The 21,259-nt window shown below is 41.6% G+C and overlaps 2 protein-coding genes and 1 pseudogene across 2 annotated transcripts; all 3 read right to left on the reverse strand.

The window, feature by feature from the left end:
• Positions 1 to 473: 473 nt before the first annotated feature.
• LOC139297529 (interferon-inducible GTPase 5-like) lies at positions 474 to 2,739 on the reverse strand. The gene is made up of 3 exons (XM_070920240.1): positions 2,559 to 2,739; positions 1,763 to 2,341; positions 474 to 1,357 (listed from the first exon to the last, which is right to left on the reverse strand). Exons 2-3 carry the CDS (start codon positions 2,331 to 2,333, stop codon positions 720 to 722), a joined length of 1,209 nt encoding a protein of 402 aa, XP_070776341.1. The 5' UTR covers positions 2,334 to 2,341; positions 2,559 to 2,739; the 3' UTR covers positions 474 to 719.
• Positions 2,740 to 4,813: 2,074 nt separating this feature from the next.
• Positions 4,814 to 10,266, reverse strand: LOC139297869 (coiled-coil domain-containing protein 38-like; annotated as a pseudogene).
• A 2,625-nt stretch (positions 10,267 to 12,891) lies between these two features.
• Positions 12,892 to 20,280, reverse strand: mocs1 (molybdenum cofactor synthesis 1). The gene is made up of 11 exons (XM_070920643.1): positions 20,214 to 20,280; positions 18,958 to 19,069; positions 18,294 to 18,461; positions 17,254 to 17,418; positions 16,307 to 16,368; positions 15,516 to 15,627; positions 15,037 to 15,149; positions 14,655 to 14,765; positions 14,385 to 14,505; positions 14,238 to 14,285; positions 12,892 to 13,991 (listed from the first exon to the last, which is right to left on the reverse strand). The coding sequence occupies exons 3-11, from the start codon at positions 18,448 to 18,450 to the stop codon at positions 12,892 to 12,894; spliced, it is 1,989 nt and encodes a 662-aa protein (XP_070776744.1). The 5' UTR covers positions 18,451 to 18,461; positions 18,958 to 19,069; positions 20,214 to 20,280.
• Between the last annotated feature and the right edge of the window lie 979 nt (positions 20,281 to 21,259).

Genomic DNA, 21,259 nt, shown 5'->3' on the forward strand with positions numbered 1-21,259 from the left:
GAACTTTTCCCCCCGCCCTCTGAATCTCCTGAGCGAGCTTCACATCATTTTCTCTGAAGCGAGTGTCTGAGATGATGATGAAGAAGTCAAACTTTTCAAATCCAACACGCTTCAGGTACCTCAGTCAGTACTGTCAGTCTTGGCTGGTGGAAAAATAAATGTTCTGGGGGTGACTCAATGAGAGGGGCCCATTCATCAGGATGTGTACAGAGCCAGGATACTGGGCAGGGTCTTGCTGGGGAAACCTTTCCTGTTAGGATGCAACCCATCATATTTCAATAAAACTATTAGTGGACATTTTCACTGAGGCTGACACATAAAAAATTCCATGATAATGTGATGACAGCATCTGTCCATTAGATGGTAGTGAAGGCACACGTTTGTACAACCTTCTGGTGTGTGACATGGATCATTAATTGAGGAAAAAACTGGGTTTCATATAATGACCAAAAAAACAAAAAACAAATTTCAGGTCATCTCAATGAACATTTTATTTGATCACTCAAACGCCTTCAGATGAAAATACAATATTCAGACAGTGCGCATCACATTTCCAGAGTGTGTGGTGAAATGTGCAACTAGATTAGAAAACTGTGATTTGTATACAGAACATTTACTGCAGAAAAGATTACAATCCACCCACAAAGATAATTCAGAAGCTCATTTGCATTCTACACTAACACTTTTAAATGTGCCATATTTCCATTCACCTTATGATATCACACTGAGGTGTTCAAGCCCAGGGCCCTTTTAAACACCCTCTGTGCATCCTCAGCAAGCATGTCGAGGAAGGTATTGAGAACTCTGTATGTGGACAAAAAAGAGAAGCTCATGGCTATTGGGATTCCAAATAATGGAATAAATCTGGACCCTTCCTCTGCTGCCATTAATGTAACTTCACCTGCAGACAAGGCCAGTAACTTCACGATAAGCTCTTTGCTTATTTCCTTTCCAGCCAGTGGGGATGTCATCACGGCTATAAGATCATCCAAAGGCACACTTGCACTATGAGCAAGATTCTGCAGTGACTTGCGATCAAGACCAAAAGTAACTTGGTACATTTGGACGGCATCAGCCAGCATGGTTACATCAGTAGCAAAAGAGAGCCCAGCAACTGGTGCAGATGCTATGACTGCAGAAACAAAGCCGCGGTACTTTATTCCTGCTTGTAAAGCCTTTTTCTTCTTGTTGATGATCTCCAGGTTAATATTGGGCATGGCAAACAGCAGAGCATTCCTCTTGTGTGCAGGAAGTTCTCTCTCTAAGGTCTCCTCCAACCGTTTGAAATCATACAAGTGGAGACGACGGCTGGACACCAGGAAGACTTGTGGAGACTTTACACCTTGTTTTTCAAGACCTGTGTCACAAAGAGAATGGAGAAGTCCATTTCAGATGATGAAATTAAAATAAAACTAGAAACAACCTCTTGAGCTTCCTGGTGTCGGGATACACTTCCCAGGAACCCTCTCCAGACCGGACACCAGGACACGTGGGTACAGTATACAGTTTATTCCAATTTTCAGATCTGAGAAGATGAGCGGTCCAGCCTACAGACCCTCATTAGGGGACTCTGCCAGTGTTCATATGAATCATTTCATGACCTGTTAACTTTGTTAGCTCTTCCTCAACTTGGGCTGCCCATGTGTAAAGTCCTTTTTGCCTCTTGTCCCCTTAAAATGAAGTAGTGTCTAGTGGTGCCCCTTGTTACATTTGCCTTTAAGTTTTAGGCACATGTGATTTCCCCCTCTAACCTCAGACTTACCTTGAATGCAGTTTTCCCTGATTTGTGCAAGAGTCCTTTCTTCGTTGAACTCCCTCTGACTTTCTTTCTCATCACATAAGTTATGGTCAATCTTGGAGCGAACAAAGTAGAACTTCTTCCCCATCCTTTCAATCTCCTGAGCGAGCTTCACATCATTTTCTCTGAAGCGAGTGTCTGAGATGATGATGAAGAAGTCAAACTTTTCAAATTCAACATGCTTCAGGTACTCGTCAGCTGGAAATTTGATGGTGCCCACGCCAGGAAGATCCCATAGTAAGACATTGGGATAGTTTGGGTGGGGGTATGCTGTAGGCTCCATGGTGGTTTCTACAGCACCAGTAGGAGCGGCTCCCTCGTCCTTGTTGTCTACTCCTCTAAAGGCATTAACAAAGGTGGATTTACCAGAGCCTGTCTCTCCTGTGATGCCAATATTTAGTGGAATATTATTCTGCCGCTCCAAATACTCCTGGATCTTTGCAGCTCCTTCAGCATGACTCTTATTCATTGCTTCTTTCATTTCTTCCAACAGTTCCTTGTCTTCTAAGAAGTCACATGGATCATCCGTGGCCATCACTGAAGCTATGAGGAAAACAGAAGTGAAATAACTGCACTGTTTTCTTTTAAGATATCGCCGACGAGATCAGCTAACTTGATTTGACGTTATTTTCCAAAAATGAAATCCTCAAAATGTTAAAATCAAAATGTGACATCATTTTGCTTTTGGTAATAAATAATGAATAATCAAAATAATCTTGTAATTCAATGTCTGCTGAACTGAATATCAGCAGCTACTCACTCGAGTGTCTTCCTTCCTGATGAGGCTGGAGCAGAGACAACACCGACTTATAACATATGAATGAACGGGCCCTTTATAGATGTTTGAACTCCTCTTTTAGACCAGTCTTAGTATTCCTGCTGTGATGGACAGACAATCCAAACCAAAGGTCCTCTTTTATTTTCTCATGTGGAGCCGTCAGTGAAGCCTGTAAGGGAGGAGGAGCCTGGTGTGTTTTTGTCTGTTGTACTTTCGATTTCACAGTCCATGTTTTTACAAGAAACGCGTTGAGGTGGGGGTTGTTTATCAGAATCAGAATCAGAATCAGAAACTGTTTAATGCCAAGTAACATACATTACAAGGAATTTGCTGTGGTCTGAAGGTGCTGTTGTTTTGATAACAATAAGTAGAATATAATAGCTAAAATAAGAATAAGAATAAAAATAAAAATAAGATAAGATTATGAGAGAGCTGCTCCCTTTGACATCTGCACTCTCACTCATTCATATGAACAACATTTGCCTGCTAGGTAGATCAGTGTGTCCGACAGAGCTTACAAAGAGCTGGTTTCAGCAACATGACATCTTAGTGACCTACAATGTGAACATGTGACCTGTAATAAAAAAACCTGCTGTGGCTGTAAAATAAAGGCAAACTGCCTCTTTTCACCAAGTGACAACCAGTGCCTGAATCGGACCAAAAAAAGGTGCCAGTACCTTAATTCAGCAGTTGCATGACATGATCATCGCATGTGTCTTGGATATATTTATATTTACATGCATATCTTGGTAATATATCCCACTTCAAATGTATTTTTGCATGCATTTCATTAAATATGACTGAACATATGATATCTGTTGGCCTACAGATTGAACTGGATAATGAGAAGGAATACCAAAGGCAACTCCATAATGTATGGGCAAGGCTGCATGATGCAGTCACATCAAATGCGTCAGTACAGTGTGTCAAATCAACATAAATTGAGTATGACTGAAAACGTGTTATTTAAAGCCCTTCCTTTATCTTCTGAAAAAAAGAAAGCATGAGAATAGTTTTTCACTTACTGACATTGTTGCATTGGCTCAGACCTGCTTTCACTGAAAACATGTTTTAAGGCCTTCAGTGCTTTGTTGACACTTTGTTTTGACATTCAAAATTGGATAAAAGCAGATGAACGCCATATAAGACCTATATTAGGTCAATAGGAGCCCTCATCAGTTGCTAAAGTTTCTTCCTGGTCCCGCAGTTACATCTCACTCCTCCTGCCTGAACCTAACCAACCAAACCAACGAACACTAGCCAATCAGAGACAGAGTAGGGCGGGTCTTCGTTAAGCGTTGCACGAGTGTTTAGAGTGCATACCTAGACTTACCATGATTTGGAAGTACCCAATAAGAAGTAAGGGTACTCATGTGGACAAACATCAGAAGTGCCAGTACTCAGTATTTCAGGCACTGGTTACAACACCGCTATGTGTCAACAATTTGTCTGTCCAACAAGAATTGCAGGCAGCAGGTAAAGAAGAAGTGCAGAGGGGGAACATTTTGGTTAATCTTTAACTATGTTTTTTTTGTTTTTTTATAAGCTTATATGTTTTTTATGTAAAATCTTAATCTGAAAAGTAACTACAGCTGTCAGATAAACGGTTGTGGAGTAAAAGTAACAATGCAGAAAGTAGGAAGTAGCACAAAAGGAAAACACACATAGTAAAGTACAAGTACCTTATAATTGTACTTGAATATAGTACTTGTGTAAATGTACTAACTGTACTTGAACTTGTACACATTGCACACAATATAAATCAACCCCAGAAGGTACAGTGTCAGTGAAAGTATAACAAGTCATACATATGTACAAGTAAAATGCTGTATATGTGCTGATGTTCAGGAATTTGTCTACTCCGAGTGACCAGAGAAATGGAAACATCTGTACAATAATGTACTATATATATGGAGGAGTCAAACATTATCTGATCTTCATATCATCATTATGATTTTGGACACCCATCAGCTTTAAGAATTATTGTGGGTATTATGATTTAGCTCATAATCCCGGGCACACGGAAAAGTATGGTCATGTCTTTCATAATATATGTTGATATGAAATGTTTACATGTTAAAATGGCCTTACATGTTGGTGAATAATATGTTATGGATTATTATTGGAACTATAAGAACACACCTGTCCTGACCTGAGACTCTGTATCAAGACTTGTGACTTGCTAAACAATGACTTTTCATGGCACGGGAAACAAACAGTATGTGTTTCTTTCTTTTTTACTCCACATCCTCCCTGAAGAGGTAGGTGTGGAGTTCATCCTCGGCAGGAACATTGTCCTCATCGCTGACTTTGAGCTTCTGCTCTACAGGGATGCATCTGGGCATGAGCTTTCTGCCACTCTAAAAGAAAAACAGGTTTCGGGTTTGCTTCTGTAGCTTCAGTTACTGAGGACTGCTTTGACTACATGTTAGAGTTCTGTGCCTTTATTTCGCAAAGGTAGTGTTGTTAATGTTTCTCCAAGTTACAGCTACATTTCCCATAAACCTGGTTTCATCTTGTGTAAGAACAGCCCCCTACATCTGTACTGAGCTGTAAGGTATTTCCCCAAAATCCTGCCCAGTGACGCGCATTACACAAGCAGTGCGGGATGCCATTCAAATGAATGTGGTAATTTTGATAATAACCTTCGTCGTGTGGTATGATGTTTGATAATAGAAAACCTAATACAAAATTTATGGCATAAAATGTCATATGTATCCATTTTGAAGTGAAAGACTCACTCTTTTCTTGATGTCACCCAGGGATCTTTGCAAGCACCTCTTCATCATTTCTTTCTTTTTCTCTCTCTCCAATTTCAGTTTTTCCTCGTGCAGCCTGGAACGTGATATAGCATGCAGGAAGACAAGGGGTTTGGTGACATGTGACGAGCTCTTTGGGGAAGCATCTCCACTCGGAGTTCCTTCCGTTACATTCCTTAGATTGTACATTGTATCTTCATCAATGCACTGACGACAGAAAGCCAGTCTGAAATGTCCATGCATGCCAGCACTCCCACAGGCTGCTGACAATGCCCAAATGTGACAGAAACATTACCGCCCCACACTATTATTGAACTCATGCATGATATGCACATTATACACGGCCATATACACGTGTATTCACTTGTTATTATTTACAAAGACAATCCAGGAAAGACAGGTGATGGAAAGAAAATCAATAATTTAAAGGTGTGAGTGGACATTTGATTATAAAAATATTTTGCAGTTGTTTTGCAATATTTGCAGTGCAAACATGCTGTTGTTATAGCATTTTAAATATTACTTGGGGGGCTGACTGGCTGATCATAAAAAACACATAATAATTAGCTCATTTGCATTTTCTCCCCATTTTTTTCCTTCACTTTTCTTAAGTGGAAGCATAAGCTAACTTTACCACAAGGGAGTCCTGTAAAATCACATAAAGCCAATCTATACCATTTAAAATGATGTGAATGTTTCCATACCCTCTACTTGGTAATATATTATGTATCCTAAACTATATAATACATACTGTCATAAACCGTATACTTGATTGTCTACCACCCTCAAACTAGAGGCCTGCTCTCAGGCGTGAGACAAACCTGCTCCTCCTCTCACTGTCCTTGATCTGCCTCAGTGTCTCCAAGCTTTCTTCAGGCATGCTCTCAATGAGCTCCAGCAGTGAATACATGCGGCACTCGATACTGGACAGCTTCTCCAAGGTGCTGAGGTTGGTCAACCAGCCATCCACGCGGCAGCGATGCACCTCTGTCACTTTCACGCCCAGAGCATCCAACAAAACATCCTGCGGGCAAGGAGAGGAAGTGGGACAGAGTAAGCCATAAAACACCATGTCGAGATTAGCATGCTGTGTGCAGTTCACCGATTCACTCTTTAGGTGATTTCTGGGTGTTGTTAGCCCATGGATCCATTTGAAATTGCCAAATTAAGCTTTTAGATTTGAAATAGGGTGATGTTGGGAAAAAAAATGTCGCCAAACATACAGTACATTCTACTCCCGTACCTGGTCCTTTGTTTTTGACGAGTTATGGAGCTGAACCCTCCTTTTGAGCTGGGCAGTTCTCTCCTTCTCTTTGTCGATCCTGTCCTTTATGTCATTTATAGGCAATGTTAGCTTCTCCTCATCCTCTTTCCTATAGACAGAGAGGATGTAGCATTGGATGGGATTGGGTGATTAAGTTCTCCACACAAGTTTGTGCGTAGTATTTTGTCTTTCATGTCTGTTGTTTTATCTTGTGTGCTGTTTTCCCATGGTTGCTTCATGTGCCTGCCTTCCATGTTGTTTTGTATGTTACATGCCTCTTTGAAGTCACAACTGTTACTTGTCACTTTTATTTACTGTCTTACTACTGTATACTGCACATTCTTCCGTGTTGTCTGTCTGCCTTCTGTCTCGCCTTTTTTTGTTGTTTTTCATTTCTAACATCAACTTGCAGATTTAAATGAGCCTTTTGGAAAAATAACATGCTTACATTTTCTTCACGGTGGTCTCCGTGGTCTGCCGGAGCTCCTTCAGTGTCTCCTCCACCCCGTGGAAGTTCTGAATCAGGGACAGGTTCTGCTCGGTCAGCTCCGTCATCAGACCCAGTAGCTGCTGGGGATCAGAGAACAGCAGCTCCGGCTTCTCCTGCAGGAGGCGGGAAAGTGACACCACACGGTGAGCACCGCAAAGAAACACTCAGGATAGAATGAGGTGGTGCTTCAGGAAAACTGACCTCATATTCTGAGCTGTCGCAATCCAGTTTAGAGTGTGTGATCCTGAAATGCCAAAGAAAGAGTTCAGGCTCAGGAGAGATTAAGACGTAATGATATGTGTGTGGTAGATGGTTTTCTGTATAGCTTTATGAAGCAGCAGCAACAAGAATGAGAACATATCAACAGAGAAAATGATCTGAAAATGTGAAATGAAACTGAAATATATCCACATGCAAGAAAAACAGTATGATTTGATTCTTTTGCCTTATACTACTGTGTTGGTGTCTCCTTACGGTGTGTCGTCATGGGCTGAGGACAGCGTGGGCTCTCTGGTCGAAGGCAGCACTCTACCTGGACTGGGCGCTAAACCTCTCTCCAAACCTGTGTGCATGTTATCATCCCCATCACACTGCCAGCGCTATTCACATTATCATACATCAGGATATGCCTCTCGTGAGTCCCCAGTGTCGATGGTGTGCTCTTTTAAGGGACTCCCAAATCTCATACACAAAGAGTAGTGTTCATTCATTTTGGAAAAGACGAGACAGCTCAGACCAGAGCAACATCAGTTGCAGTTCACAGTTATAATCTGTTTCACCTTGATTCACTGGGTTTTAACACTTACCCTGCTGAACTGCCGACTCCTGAGGCTCCCTGTTCTGCTCATCCTGAGCGTCCGGAGGCGACAGCATGGACACAATGTTCTTATATCTCCTACGTTTATTCAGGATTTCCTCATTCTTGGCCAATTCACTACAAAGAAGAAAGACTAGGTTTAGATTCATATAATATAACTGCAAAATAGTCATTGTCATCTCATAGTGCTACCTTTTTATGATCCCTATCTCTTCATTTAACTTCTCAACAGCAGCATTGTTCCTCTGGTTGGACTTGTGCTCTTTTTCAAAACTGACAGCAGAGACATTACAGTTATTCCGATATTTGATACATATTATTTCACTCAATCTTAAGTTACAATGGCGAGGAAACCACTCCTGCTTATAGCGTTCTGGAGTCCACATATTTCTCCTCACACCTCTTGAGGGTGTCTTCATAGTTGTTATTCTCTCTCTCAATGATCAGTTCAAGCCGGTTCAGATGTCGCTCCTTTGCTGCAATGGTCTTGTCCAACTTAATAATCCTTGACCTGCTCGTCTTCAGAGATGCCTGAGGACAGGAGGACGATGGTGACGGGAGTATGACAGATAATTCATGAGAGGAAGGTAAAGCATGAACCGGCAGTGGAAAAGAGAAGATATTTGTTCAACATTGTCTTTGTCATCATGGAATTAATTGACAGTGTATTATATATATATATATATATATATATATATATTAGGCAGAACTCGTGGCGTGGCCACTTCTTGGTGGTGCTACGAGCAGCCATGCTGCACTGTGACAATTTGGTATCGTCCAAACCTTGAAATTCGCTTTGCACATACGTCTCATCATTTTGAACCCAGCGGGAGTTTCTTTCAAGTTGTTGGAAATTTGGTCTTGGAAGCTGCACTAAGAACCATCTGTCAATCATCTGTCCACAAGGGAAAACGATTTGCAATTTTGACAAACACTCTCCACCTGTAGATGCATTTAAATTGGCATAAGAAAAAAGATTGTATGTTTATTGTGATTAATGCAGGAAAATCAAGTCAATACTGATCTATGAGTCGATATCTGTTATCTTTATGCTCTGTGGTTAAATCCCTGCAGCCATGTGAGGGCACTGCTACACCTGCATGAACCAAAAGAGCAGCTGCACTCGGACACGGCCACACAGCCTGTGCAGCACTGGTCATCGCGCCATAAAATAGTACCCCTTAAGTATTTTACCTCCAGCCGTACTCTCTGCAGTTGAATGGAGTCTAAGTCCCATTTTCTGTCTCTCTTAGTCGTCTCTAGGGACAGAAGACAGATCATTCTTAAAGTAAGCAATCCTTTAAAGCCAAGTGCCTTTCACATGCTTTGGCTCTCTTGTTTGTCTCCACCCACCTTTTCCAATCACAGACGTCTTCAGGTCAGGACTGTCGTGTGTTTGTTCAGGGAGAGTTGTGTTCTTCTTAATTTGTTGTGGAATCTTCATCTCCTGCTGTTTCTCCTCCTCCTCCTCCTCCTCCTCCACCACATGCCCTGCCAGGTCCTCTGTCTTGGCCAAGAATTTACACAGCTTCTGAGCAAAGAGGAGAACAACAGTACAATCTCAAACCTACATTTTTCACTTTTTGCAGACACTGTGTAACACTGCATACTAATGTGCGGTGGATGTAAAACAATTTATGTGTGTTTAAACACACACCAACCTCTTTTCTCTGCCCCTTCACAGTCACTGTAGACCTGCTATTACTCTCTGGTACTTTGGACTGGCTCAGTCCCGTGTTCCTCCCTCGCGATTCTACACAAAGAATAAATGAAGAACATGTTTTTGGACAAGACAAGACAAGACAAACAAACAAACAAACATTGCATATTGTTTTCTAAGTTGTGAGTTCCCTCTCTGCTTTTGTTTTACAAATGTGTCACTTTGTCCATTGTTCAGTGCATATGACCTAACAAATGTTTAGCGCAATCAAATTAGCACAAAGGTTTTGAAACAGAAAAACCTGTTTGAGGTAATAGCGCTGTTCCAGTTTAGGAGTAACCTACAGGCATGGTTTCTGAGGCAAGTTAACGTTAGCGAGTTAGCTAGCTAGGGTAGCGCTTACGCTTATTTGAAATTCAACAACATTCCTGCAAACATGAATGTTGTTGACATAAAGTATTGTGTTGTTATTAAGTGTACTAGATTTAAGAGAACAATTGCACTGACGGTTCTCTTAAAGCATCCTAAAATGCAATTCTGCGTATTCAACGCTAAGTTAGCTTAGAAGTTCATGACTGTTTAGCATCAACATTTTGCTCCTGGCAGCACTGTTAGCTTTCCAAAAATAGCCACAGGTTAGCACTAAGCTTTTTTCAACTTTGTATTAGTAATGAACTCAACCTACTGTACCGTCTGACATGACTCTTCACAAGTTTATCACATCCGAGAGTACTGTTGGACTTCAAATTGGGCTGTTTTTGGCACTTAGGTTACTGTGGCCATGGTAACAGCTGCCTTCAAGGTTCCTTGTAATAAGGCTTTTTTTTTGTTTTACTTTGGACATCATATCTTCAATAATACTTGTTGTGCAAATGCATTTCATGACAAATAATCACAAAAGTAATTCTACGACCTTTTTTAACATATGGGGCAGAGCAAAACAGGCTAATATTAGGACTGGAATGCTTCTAATTTTAGAAAGGATCCCATCTAATTTATTCCATGTGCAAAAAAAAATAAAAATAACCAACATTGTTTAATACGTCACTCAATGTTAACATTTAACAACTAAAGTTTTTGATACAATTTACAGCTGTGGCTCATTTCAGGGGCCGCATCCTTTGTAGGCCGCGAAGGCCGAAGCGAGCGAAATGAGACGGTCTGGTCCACAGAGGATTTCCTATTTGCGTCAAGCCTCAAAAATACACTCACTAGCAGTTCCTGTTCCCACTTTATTGAATCATAACTGCATTACTTCTTGCAATACATGAGAGCACCATCGGTAAAACCAACAGTTTCTAACTTCTACTCCAGCTTCACCTGCCTGTAGAAAGGCAACACACAGGGTGACCCAGCAAGGCCAATTTTAAATCAGTGACAAGTCCCTTAGGACCTCACTTTGATTTTTAGGCAAGATTATTGTAGAACTGGTCTGCTTTGCCTCAGTGATTTTGTACCTGGACTTAATGTGACACCTTAATGGAACAGAGCCATCATTAATATTATTAGCCACACCCCTGTGAAAAGTGAAAATGGCTTTGAATAATGTCCTGTATTTTCTGTTTGTTTGCTCTTTTTTGCGGTCTTGACAGTGACACAGAAACAGTGCACTTTGCATGTGGTCCAGTGTGGCATTTGAATGCTGACAGACAAACAAACTCCAGTCCACCATGTGTATTGGAGGAGACACGTGGTTGTATATACCTCCACCCTGAGGGATTGGCAGAATGGGAAGGTACTGTATAATATGAATATAATTTATGAATTTATGTGGACTATCATCAGCCCATAGAACAAAGTCACAGTGTGAGAAATTTGTATTTATAGTTATGTTACCCACCAAAAAGGATCACAGGCCTGTTTTTCATTTCAGACTGGTAAAAACATGGAAAAACAACTGCTGCACTTTGGACCTCCTCAAGCCAGGTCATTGAACCAATATTGGCAAAATGTAGTGTCCCAATGATTCAGCATGTGGATAAATAACTGTCAACTTGTCTTGGATTGATAACAGACATGCATTTATAAAAGGAAAGCAATGATTTTTACAACTGAAAAAGGCTCATGACCTGAAAATGTTCTTGGGGATAAACCCCTGCAGTTTTCCTGTTTTCTTTAATTACCAGATAAAACACCGTGGAACATATTGTATGTTGTAACTGACAGAAACCACCTTGTGGAATCACACATACTCAACTTTCAGATGAATTAAGACATCACAGGAGAAAGACTGTATATTTAAATGTTTATAAGGGAAAATGAATGCCACACCAGCCTCCAGCAACTCATTGAATTTGCATTTACTTCTTTCAAAAACTGAGCAGTGCAATGAAGTGAGCTGGACGCAGAGTGAATACAATCAATAATTTGCTATGATATAAAAAAAAGCAATATTCAGTTCTCCAAAGACAAGTGAGAACTGCTGGCCTACAGTGAAGACCAGAGAGGATCATACCTACAGTAATACTGACAAAATGAATGTGACATCCAGGGGGTAAAGAGGGGGGGGGGGAAAGAACCAAACAACAACAAAACTTAAGTAGTGTAATGGGCTATTGTGTTATCAGTCATTATATGAATGGTGGATATTTTAGAAAAATGACAAATATCCAGTGTTTCCAGTATACTACAGAGGTAGAAGGAAAAGAATTAACGCTAAAATGAAATCCAGTAAATGCCCAATTTCAGAGTAAATTCTTTACCAATTATCATCATTGACGAAATGATGAAAGCATCTCGGAGAAGAGTTACAATTCATTCAACTGATTTTAACCCCAAAACTCATTGTGCGGTTAATTACGGCAATGCAACGTGACATTTCACAGCTGGGAAAAGCCTCCCAGACACTGAAGCACACAGTCCTTTCCTCTCAGTGCTCTGCTGTGGCTTCCTTCTGTGACAGCTTTCAGGGCAGGCACCTGCGCTTCACTCTAAATGGAATTATCATCAAAGTTCACGCAGGCTAATAAAAGCGAGATACATTCAATATGTGAATAGCGCTGAGGCCGTCCTCAGTTTGTTCTTTGCTGAAAGACCTCCAGGGTGGCTTGTGATTGTAATACTTGAGCGTCCCCTAGAGACAAAAAGAAACACTGCAGCCCTACATTTGTTCTGCACTCTCCACTTGTTGCACAGATATGTATAACAGGAAATAAACGATCTCATGTATAACACTGAAACTGTTTACAAACCACTGCTGAGTTAAAGTCAACATGGATACTGTTTAAATAACATGATTCATATTGTATATAATGTGGTAATTGAAACATGGTGTGGCCTTGATGTTGGCTTATTTATTCTCAGTTTTCCTGGGTTTCCTGGGAGGTCAAGGATGACGATGAAAGTCCCTCTTCCCGCCCGTCTTACTGACCAGTTTTACGTCCGTGATGATGATGTCGTGGCTCACGGCCTTGCACATGTCATAGACAGTCAGCGCTGCAACAGAGACGGCCGTCAAAGCCTCCATCTCAACTCCTGTCCTGCCCGTGGTGCGACACGTTGCTGTGATGACTGCAGCGCTCTGCAGCTCAACGAGGTCAAAGGTCACAGAGGCGTGGTCTAAGGGGAGCGGGTGGCAGAGCGGGATGAGGGCTGCGGTCTGCTTGGAAGCCATGATGCCGGCCAGCTGTGCCACGGCCAAGGCGTCACCCTTAGCCAGCTGGTTATCCCGGAGAAGCCGGAAGGCCGTGGGGCCCAAGATGACGGTGGCGCGGGCTGTGGCGGTTCGACGCGTGGGAACTTTCCCCCCAACGTCTACCATCGTGGCTCGGCCCTGGGTGTCTGTATGCGTCAGCTGGGCTTCACTGGTTTCATCCAGGTGAGAGTTGGAGACATTTGTGCCTGACTGGTTCTGATCACTCACAAACTGTCCGAGTTTGACACTGGGGTCTTCGCTGGAACTTTGATTGTGGCACAGTCTAACATTGTGGTGTTTCAGATTTATTTTGGCATTCATTAGCAGTGTGCAAAAAACAGGTGTTCCTGGGGTCCTGAGTAAGCGGCTCTTCAAAGCATTAGGGCCCCTGGCTTGTGCGTACCTGAGACAGTCTTCATTAATGTAGCTCATGACATTTGTGCGTGTCCTAAAACTTAAAAAAAAACAAACACCTAAAACAAACTCAGAGGAGTGAAGGGGTTCTACACTGTGGAGGTTGTCCGTCGTATTACGTTTTTCTTTGTTGATATGTGACCGAACATGGGTACCTCGACTCATTAAGGTTCTAGAGCAGCAAACATGGGCTGCCTGTGTTGAAGCAGTGCAGTCTGGAAGGCACAAAAACCCCGCTCTATTCAGGACTCTCCTGCTGCTGTGAGGAGCTGCTGCTGGAGAGAGGGGTGTGTCGTTTGTAGGCTGGGAAACAATGGGGAAAGCTCTCTGGCTCTCTTGGGACTTAGGCAGAGACAAAGGCCTTTGGGATGTGGTGCCTGTTGGAAAAAGAGTCAAGGAAACAGTTATATAAAAACAACATTCATATTTAGATGAACATGCATTATTCACAGTTCAGATAAAAGTTAGTAATTGTTATTAGAGCAAATGTAAACGCATCTTGAAGAAAAATATGGAGGTACAGCCCATGATGACCAAAACATAACAAAATATGACTCATGACTGAGCAGTGATAGAACAAACTGAATGTGTGAGAGGTTTGTACGTACAGCCGTGTCACCCACCAATGAGGATCATAGGTCTGTTCTTCATCTGAGAGATACTGAACATGCCTGAAGGCACAAACAGGAAGATATTACATTCCAGTAGAACTTCAAACTCCTAAACAATCTGTGTTTACCCCCACAAACGACGCGTTGTATATAAACTACCTGCGTGTTGTTTCTTCTTCCTGCCCACAGCAGCTCCGATGATTTGCAGTAGCTCTTCATCTGATGCCCCGGAGCGCAAGACATCTCTCAAGGACACCTCAGAGTTCCCAAACAAACACACCTGAGAGAAAAACAGACAGGAAGGAGTGCAGGTAAGACATTAAAGGCAGTTAAAAGAAAGGATGAGATTATTCATAGCTAATATGTGACACAAAAACTGACCTCACTAACAACTCCTTGAAGCCTCACAAAAAACAACTGTGGCTTTACCTTGAGGCTGCCGTCTGCAGTGATGCGTAAGCGGTTGCAGGAGCCACAGAAATGGTCGGACATGGAGGTGATGAAGCCCACCTGACCTTTGAAGCCCGGCACTTTAAATGTCTGTTACAAGCCAGAGAAGAGCGTCAAACAATTTCTCTTCATCTCTTTAAAAATGGCTTCAAGCATTCAAACCAGTGGCAAAGTGCTTGATTAGGCTCCTACACCTGACACTTCATGTTTTTCTCAGATCCGGCCATGAATAAGATTAGTCAGAAGATTGTGAATGTTGATTTCACTTTTCTGTTTGGCTAACCAATTAATAAACTAATAATTCCTCTCAAAAGGAAAAAGAAATGTACTTCAGAAATACAGTACAATAAAAGACACTGACCTTGGCAGTGTCTGTGTGTCCAGTTTGAAGTATTTCCAGATTGGGCCACTGCTGCCTGATGCGGTCCAGCATCTCCTGGTAACTCACCATCTTCTTAAAGTTCCACTTGTTGCCTGCAGAGAGGAGAAGAGGCAGTGTGGGTCAGTGTAGGGTGTAGCATATCACAAGCCACAGTATATTTCGGCTGATCAACTATCCAACAACCACTGACTTATGTATGCAGTAGCGCATCAGTAATGTTTCTGCTAGCAAAACTGAACATATTGTCTTCAGAGGAACAGGGGAGGAAAAGGGACAGCAAGAGCAGAAGCAATGAGCATTGAAGGCAGAATTATTCAGCATCTTTCCATATTGTGTTCATATTCAAATGTTTAAACAGTGTATAAATAATGCATGAAAATGGCCCAGTAATATAACCCGACTCTTCAGACACCTTTCCAGACCTGTGTGATAAGACATTGTGAGAAGAGTGCACTCACCATCGAAGGGCATGTATTCGATGAAGCGCACCTCCAGAGGCTTCTTCTCTGTCAGCGCCACAAAATCTAGCAGCTCATCCTCATTGAGGCCTCGCATGACCACACAGTTCACCTACAGAGGGCAGCAGACAACAATAGGCCACTGGTGACTAAGCTGTACGTTCATCTCCTCAGCGGCTACGCTACGTTACGTTTCAACTGTGAGGATGCTAAGTTCAAGGCCAGAACCAGACAGTAACTAGACAATTTAGTAACCACACAGGCAAGACAGCCTGTAGTTTATAGACTATATAAGACTTTGCTGAAATACATCTGACAATGACGTCACTCAGGGGAATAATGTTCAGGAGACACAGGGGAACTGTGGTATGCGGTGATTAGTCACTTACAGCAAACCAGGGAACAGTTCAGTGTCAGGGCATGGATGAAATATTATATTCAGCAATTCTGTTACAACACTGTGCTGCCGCACAGTCTTATCACTGTTGGTTATTTCAATGGAAAGATTTCACTGAAAATAGTTCTTGGTCACATTTTAGAGCATCAAGCTATATCTTCCTGGTATGTTTTTCTTTCCAATTCTGTTTCCGTAACCACAATATCTTTTGTTTTGTAGTAAAAATCCTCCATTTTAGATATCCATCTGTTACAGACAAACAAAAAAATATGCACAGAAAGACAGATGCAAGAAATAGGAAGATAAAAACAAAGCAAAAAAACAAACAAAAGAGATAAATAAAAGAGGGACAAACAATGAAATTGACTAAAATATAGTAAAGGTGAACAAATACCTTGACAGGGTTGTAGCCCATTTCGATGGCCTTATCAATGCCCTCCATGACCTTGTGGAACCCTGGAAAACCCAGAGATAGAAACTGATGATGAAATGTTTAAACTTTTGCAATCAACACATTAATCATGCCTTGTCTGAAATGTGTGTTCAAGCCTTTACAACATAAGTTCTGCTTTCTCTGTTCACTTCCCTAACATCTGACTAAGCCCAGGATTTTCCACAAACCACTGATATGTAAACATCTACAACTAATCCCCCAGGAGCAGCCAGAGCTTTTTGAACAGCAAACTGCCAAGGTCAGACTCATCATTTGTTTTTATCTGCACGAACCCCACAAATCCAGGCAGACTTACACTGACTGGTGGGCTTTTCTGTAGGAGGTTAGGCTTGTGTTTAGTCATCTAGGATTCTCATAATTGCAATTAAATGCCTTAAAATCCTAAACAAGCTTACTGAAGGCTAAGAGATAAGATTTCCTTCATGCTATACCCACAGACCTAATGTCTGTTAAGCCTTTAACTGAAAAAAAAACAACAACTCAGGTGTCGTGGAAGAAGACTGACTCAGACAACGCTTTTCTTCCGCGTGCCAGTACTGCAATCGCTCCTTTTTCTCTCCTTCATTTCCTGATCTCAGTCGGCCCATCTGTGTCTACCTTCCATACGCCAACCACCCAGAGTTCTGCCCTGCTGTCACCTCCACTCCATGTGTGTTTAGAGCTTACAGGCTCCTTCAGTAACCTAGTGGGATTGACCCACAACAATAGCCACATATACACAGTATTGTCTTAGGCTGTCAACTTGTGGTTTTGAACAGACAAGGAGAACTGCAACAGCAGAACACTGTTACACTATATTATTTTAGAGGTAAGAGCACTTTGGATACAACCATTTATATTGTAAGCTTCAATCACCTAACCATTACGGGTCAAATCATTTTCCGTACCTTTCCGCCTGACAATAAACTCAAATTTGGCAGGGACCAGTGAATCCAGGCTGATGTTAATCAGGTCAAGGCCAGCATCTTTCAGCTTAGGCAGAAGCCTGGCCAAGTTCATGCCGTTGGTTGTCACTGCAATGGTTTTCAGGCCTTCCAACTTCCTAAGTTCTGCTGTAGAGGGAGAGCACACATGAGAACAAGGAAGAGAAGGGAAGGACGGAGAGAGTGAGACACAGAGAGGCGATGCAATTTATCTGATTTCTCACACCATGACCAACATGACATTGTACGTGACTGTATATTTACACCTATTGTCAAAAAAAACAACAAGTACAGGAAATGAGAAGTTTGTTACTGTTTCCAACTTAATGCAAATGATTCACTCCAGAAAACTTTGAGGTCACACAGGTGAGGTCACAGTGGTGCTTGACACATGACACAGTGATAATTGCTGATCTTAATGGGGCAGCCTATGGTCCTCTTTCTACAAAGACATCACCCATTGGTCACACCACATTGCTTTGTTCATTCATGTCATGCTGTGGTTAATCTACAAATCAGGCTGTAAAGCACATAGCTGTGGTATAACAAATCATTTTTCCTTCCACATTTGTGTTTAACCTGAAGGCATGCATGAAAAATCAGTCCTCTCCTCTCTCTCCCCGTGTCACTTAGAAAAGCTCTAGTCTTGTCTAGTCAACAGGGTTAGACCATGAATCATTGATAACCTTGGATAGCAAATGCTGAATCATTCCTCTGAAAAGAATGTCACTACATTCACTTATGCATATTGCAAATCTTATGTGCCAAAAGTTGGTGAAAAGTGTTGAAACAACTCAAAACAGCTTTGTATGTTGTGGCTTTATGATTTAAAAAAAGAAAACACATTCTTAAGGAGTAGTGGGTAGGAGAGTTTTTACATAAATGATGGGGAACGAATGTGACTGGCAGCATACCAGGATCACAAAGGACAACACACCTTCTTCACCTTAACACTAGCTAAATCAACAAGCCACTATCAACGACATGTTTCACTAGTTCCTTACTGATGATATCCAGCACATCAGGTCTGATGAGGGGCTCTCCTCCGGTGAGGCGGATTTTCTCCACCCCCTCCTTGACAAAGAGGCGAGCCAGGTTCAATACCTCCGAGGTGGACAGCAGCTGGCCCCGTGGTGTAAGCTTCACCCCCTCCTCTGGCATGCAGTACTGACCTGAAAATGGAAAGAAAGTAAAATGGTAACAAGATACCAAATGATTTATGATTTATTCTACATTAATCACACATTCACATATTTTAGTGATTTTCTGGTAATTGTGGGGATTGAAACCTTCCAGGTCAAAGTGCCACAGAGGTGGATCTACTTAGCAACATGACAAACCAGAGATGATCCTTATATATTTTTTTTCCTGTAGTTGATCATTCACCTGATGAGCAACTTTTCATACAACAATACATCATATGAAAATGATTGTGCTATTGTTCTAATGTTTTGACTTTTGGCATCTCGCTGACTTTTCTCTTCAGTGAAATCTAACATTATCTGTAAAAGTTGTGGTGGTGGTGGTATTGGTTATAGTCGCAGCAGTAGAATTACTATTACTGAATGTGGTTTTCTTCAAGTATCTTCTACAAGATGAGCACCGGGGAACATAAACCAAAGCGGCTGAGGACACCTTCAATATGGAACAGTGGGAGCATCGACTCACAGCGCAGGTTGCATTTCTCAGTCAAGGAGATGCGCAGGTAGCTGTGCCTCCGGCCAAAGTTATCAGTCAAGAATGCTGAAAAGGGCAGTATGCTGTCATCTCTTAGTCTCTCCTAGGGATAAAGACAACAGGGAAGCAGCACTATTTAACTGATTTGACACATAAACAATAGGTGATAATGAGGGTACAGCAGCACTACTATGTCTTGTTTTGCAATATTGTTTTGAATCAATTTCTTCTTAGCATACCGGTACATTTATTTTATCCATATTTATGTCTTGTCAAAGAAAAGCCTTAGTCTGAGGCTAACATTTATCACAGGACCCAGAAAGATACACAATATTTATGCACCCCCTTTGAATTCTGTGTAGAAGACTAAACAGTAATCTGAATCGTTTAAATCCAGCGGTCCTCTGGATATGATTCCAAAAGCCCCAGAAATCCCTTTAACAGCAGCCATTTTTACTTCTCAGAGAGACCTTTGAAAATGCCTTAGGAAAAGATTTTCCCAGTTCATTCACCCCGTCAGTGACAGTACAAGTGCCTGCTGCCAGGCAGACAGACAAAGCACCTAGCTGAACGATGAACTTCACATTGCAAAGGCTGTTTGTTCTCTAATGTAAGATAATACAATCCTGAGGTTTAGCTCAGCTAAAATGATGCTCCTCCATGAAAGAAATGTGCATCTAGTTTCAGGTATAAAATCACAGGCCTACATTAGTGTTTAATCAGGAAATCAAGTTTCTGAAGTAATGGATGAGTAAATAGTTCCTCAGGGAACATTATGAGGTCTAATCCTCTGCTTTAATCTCAGGAACCTCCCCATTTGCATACTATTGATAAAGGAACTGATGTAGAATTGAACTGGTGATAGTGGTGATAATGACGGTAATAACGCTTGTAACGTCATAATTATATATAGTTCCTTTTTAATAATTAGCAATATTAAATTAAAATGGTGTGAAGTGGCAATTTGCTGGTGTCCTCCTCACACCACTGCAGTCATCAACTTGCTGGTTTAATATTTAACGCTAGGTTGCCTAACAGAGTTAGCCAGTTTAGCCTTTATTGGGCCCTTAACTGGACAGAGGTTGTGGCTAAGCTAAATTACCTCACAAACTGACACAACTCGTCACCTAACATGCCTGTAGTTATTAACTAATGCTAGCTAAAAACACCGGTAAGTAGCCTGTGCTTAGACATTCACAGTGGAAACCTCAGCACAAAGTGTAGCTTGTGGGCAGTGTCAGTATTACCTGTCTTGACCTGGTTTTCAGAGATGCGGCGAAGTTGGGAGGAGATAAAGTCGACTCTCCAAGTTCAAGTTCATTTTCCTTGTGCGTAGCACTGGAGTACGGTCGCAGGGTGTTCCCATTTTCCCACTGTACGAAGAGTTTTCTGAAATGTGTTAAACTGTTGTGTCTGTCAAACAAGCGGCAGCACATGCTAGCGTGGGTAGCCATGGTATTATTTTCTGACAGCTCCGAGGTTGTTTTCGGGGCTTATGGTGTGAGCTCTCCTGCAGTAAAACATGTCAGTTAGCCCTGGGAGGGGCGTGTAGGGGGCGGGGTTACGCCAGCCAATAGTGCCAACATACGTATGTGCTGGTGCACACTGGGTAATGTAGTCTTTTTTTTTAATTTTTTATTTATTATTTCAGTTGTGCTTAAATTGTGTATATTGTGTATTTAACTGACACAAGCAATTGTGTGTGCTGGCACAATTTTCTGCAGCTGAGTTCTGGCTTCATTGTCTCTGAATGATATAAAGAAGTCATTTAGGACATTTAAAGAAACAATGGCCACAGGCTATACTCTATGTGGGGACCCTCATATTACCAGAAAATGGGAAAAAGGAGAGCCTAGTATTTCATTTACAGGTTTGGAGCAATAGCCTGCTGTAATTGTGGCACATCACGGGAAGAACAAACATAGATACTCACACAGAGACAGCCAGGTTTATATTAAGAGGTGATATTTATGTGAAAAAATACTGCATAAGTGTTTTCTGAGCCATATATGTGTGTCATTTCATCTTGGTCTATGTACATGCACATCGCACTTAATCACACACTCAAAACACAAAAGAATTGTTGGTTTAGTGGTCACAGAGCACAGTAGAAATATCCTTCTTCTAGGTGTGTCACTACTGATCGGGGCTGGGGGATTATTCATGTACTGTTACAAATGTTTTGTAACTCAGGCATAGAATTTAAGCTATATTCCTTGAGCTTTTTTTTTCCAGAGCCCAGTTTGCACCTTGTACCATTTACCCACAGGCAGGCACATGATGATGTTATCCT

This window comes from Enoplosus armatus, chromosome 15, assembly GCF_043641665.1.
Source record: "Enoplosus armatus isolate fEnoArm2 chromosome 15, fEnoArm2.hap1, whole genome shotgun sequence".
NCBI classification, from domain to species: Eukaryota; Metazoa; Chordata; class Actinopteri; order Centrarchiformes; family Enoplosidae; genus Enoplosus; species Enoplosus armatus.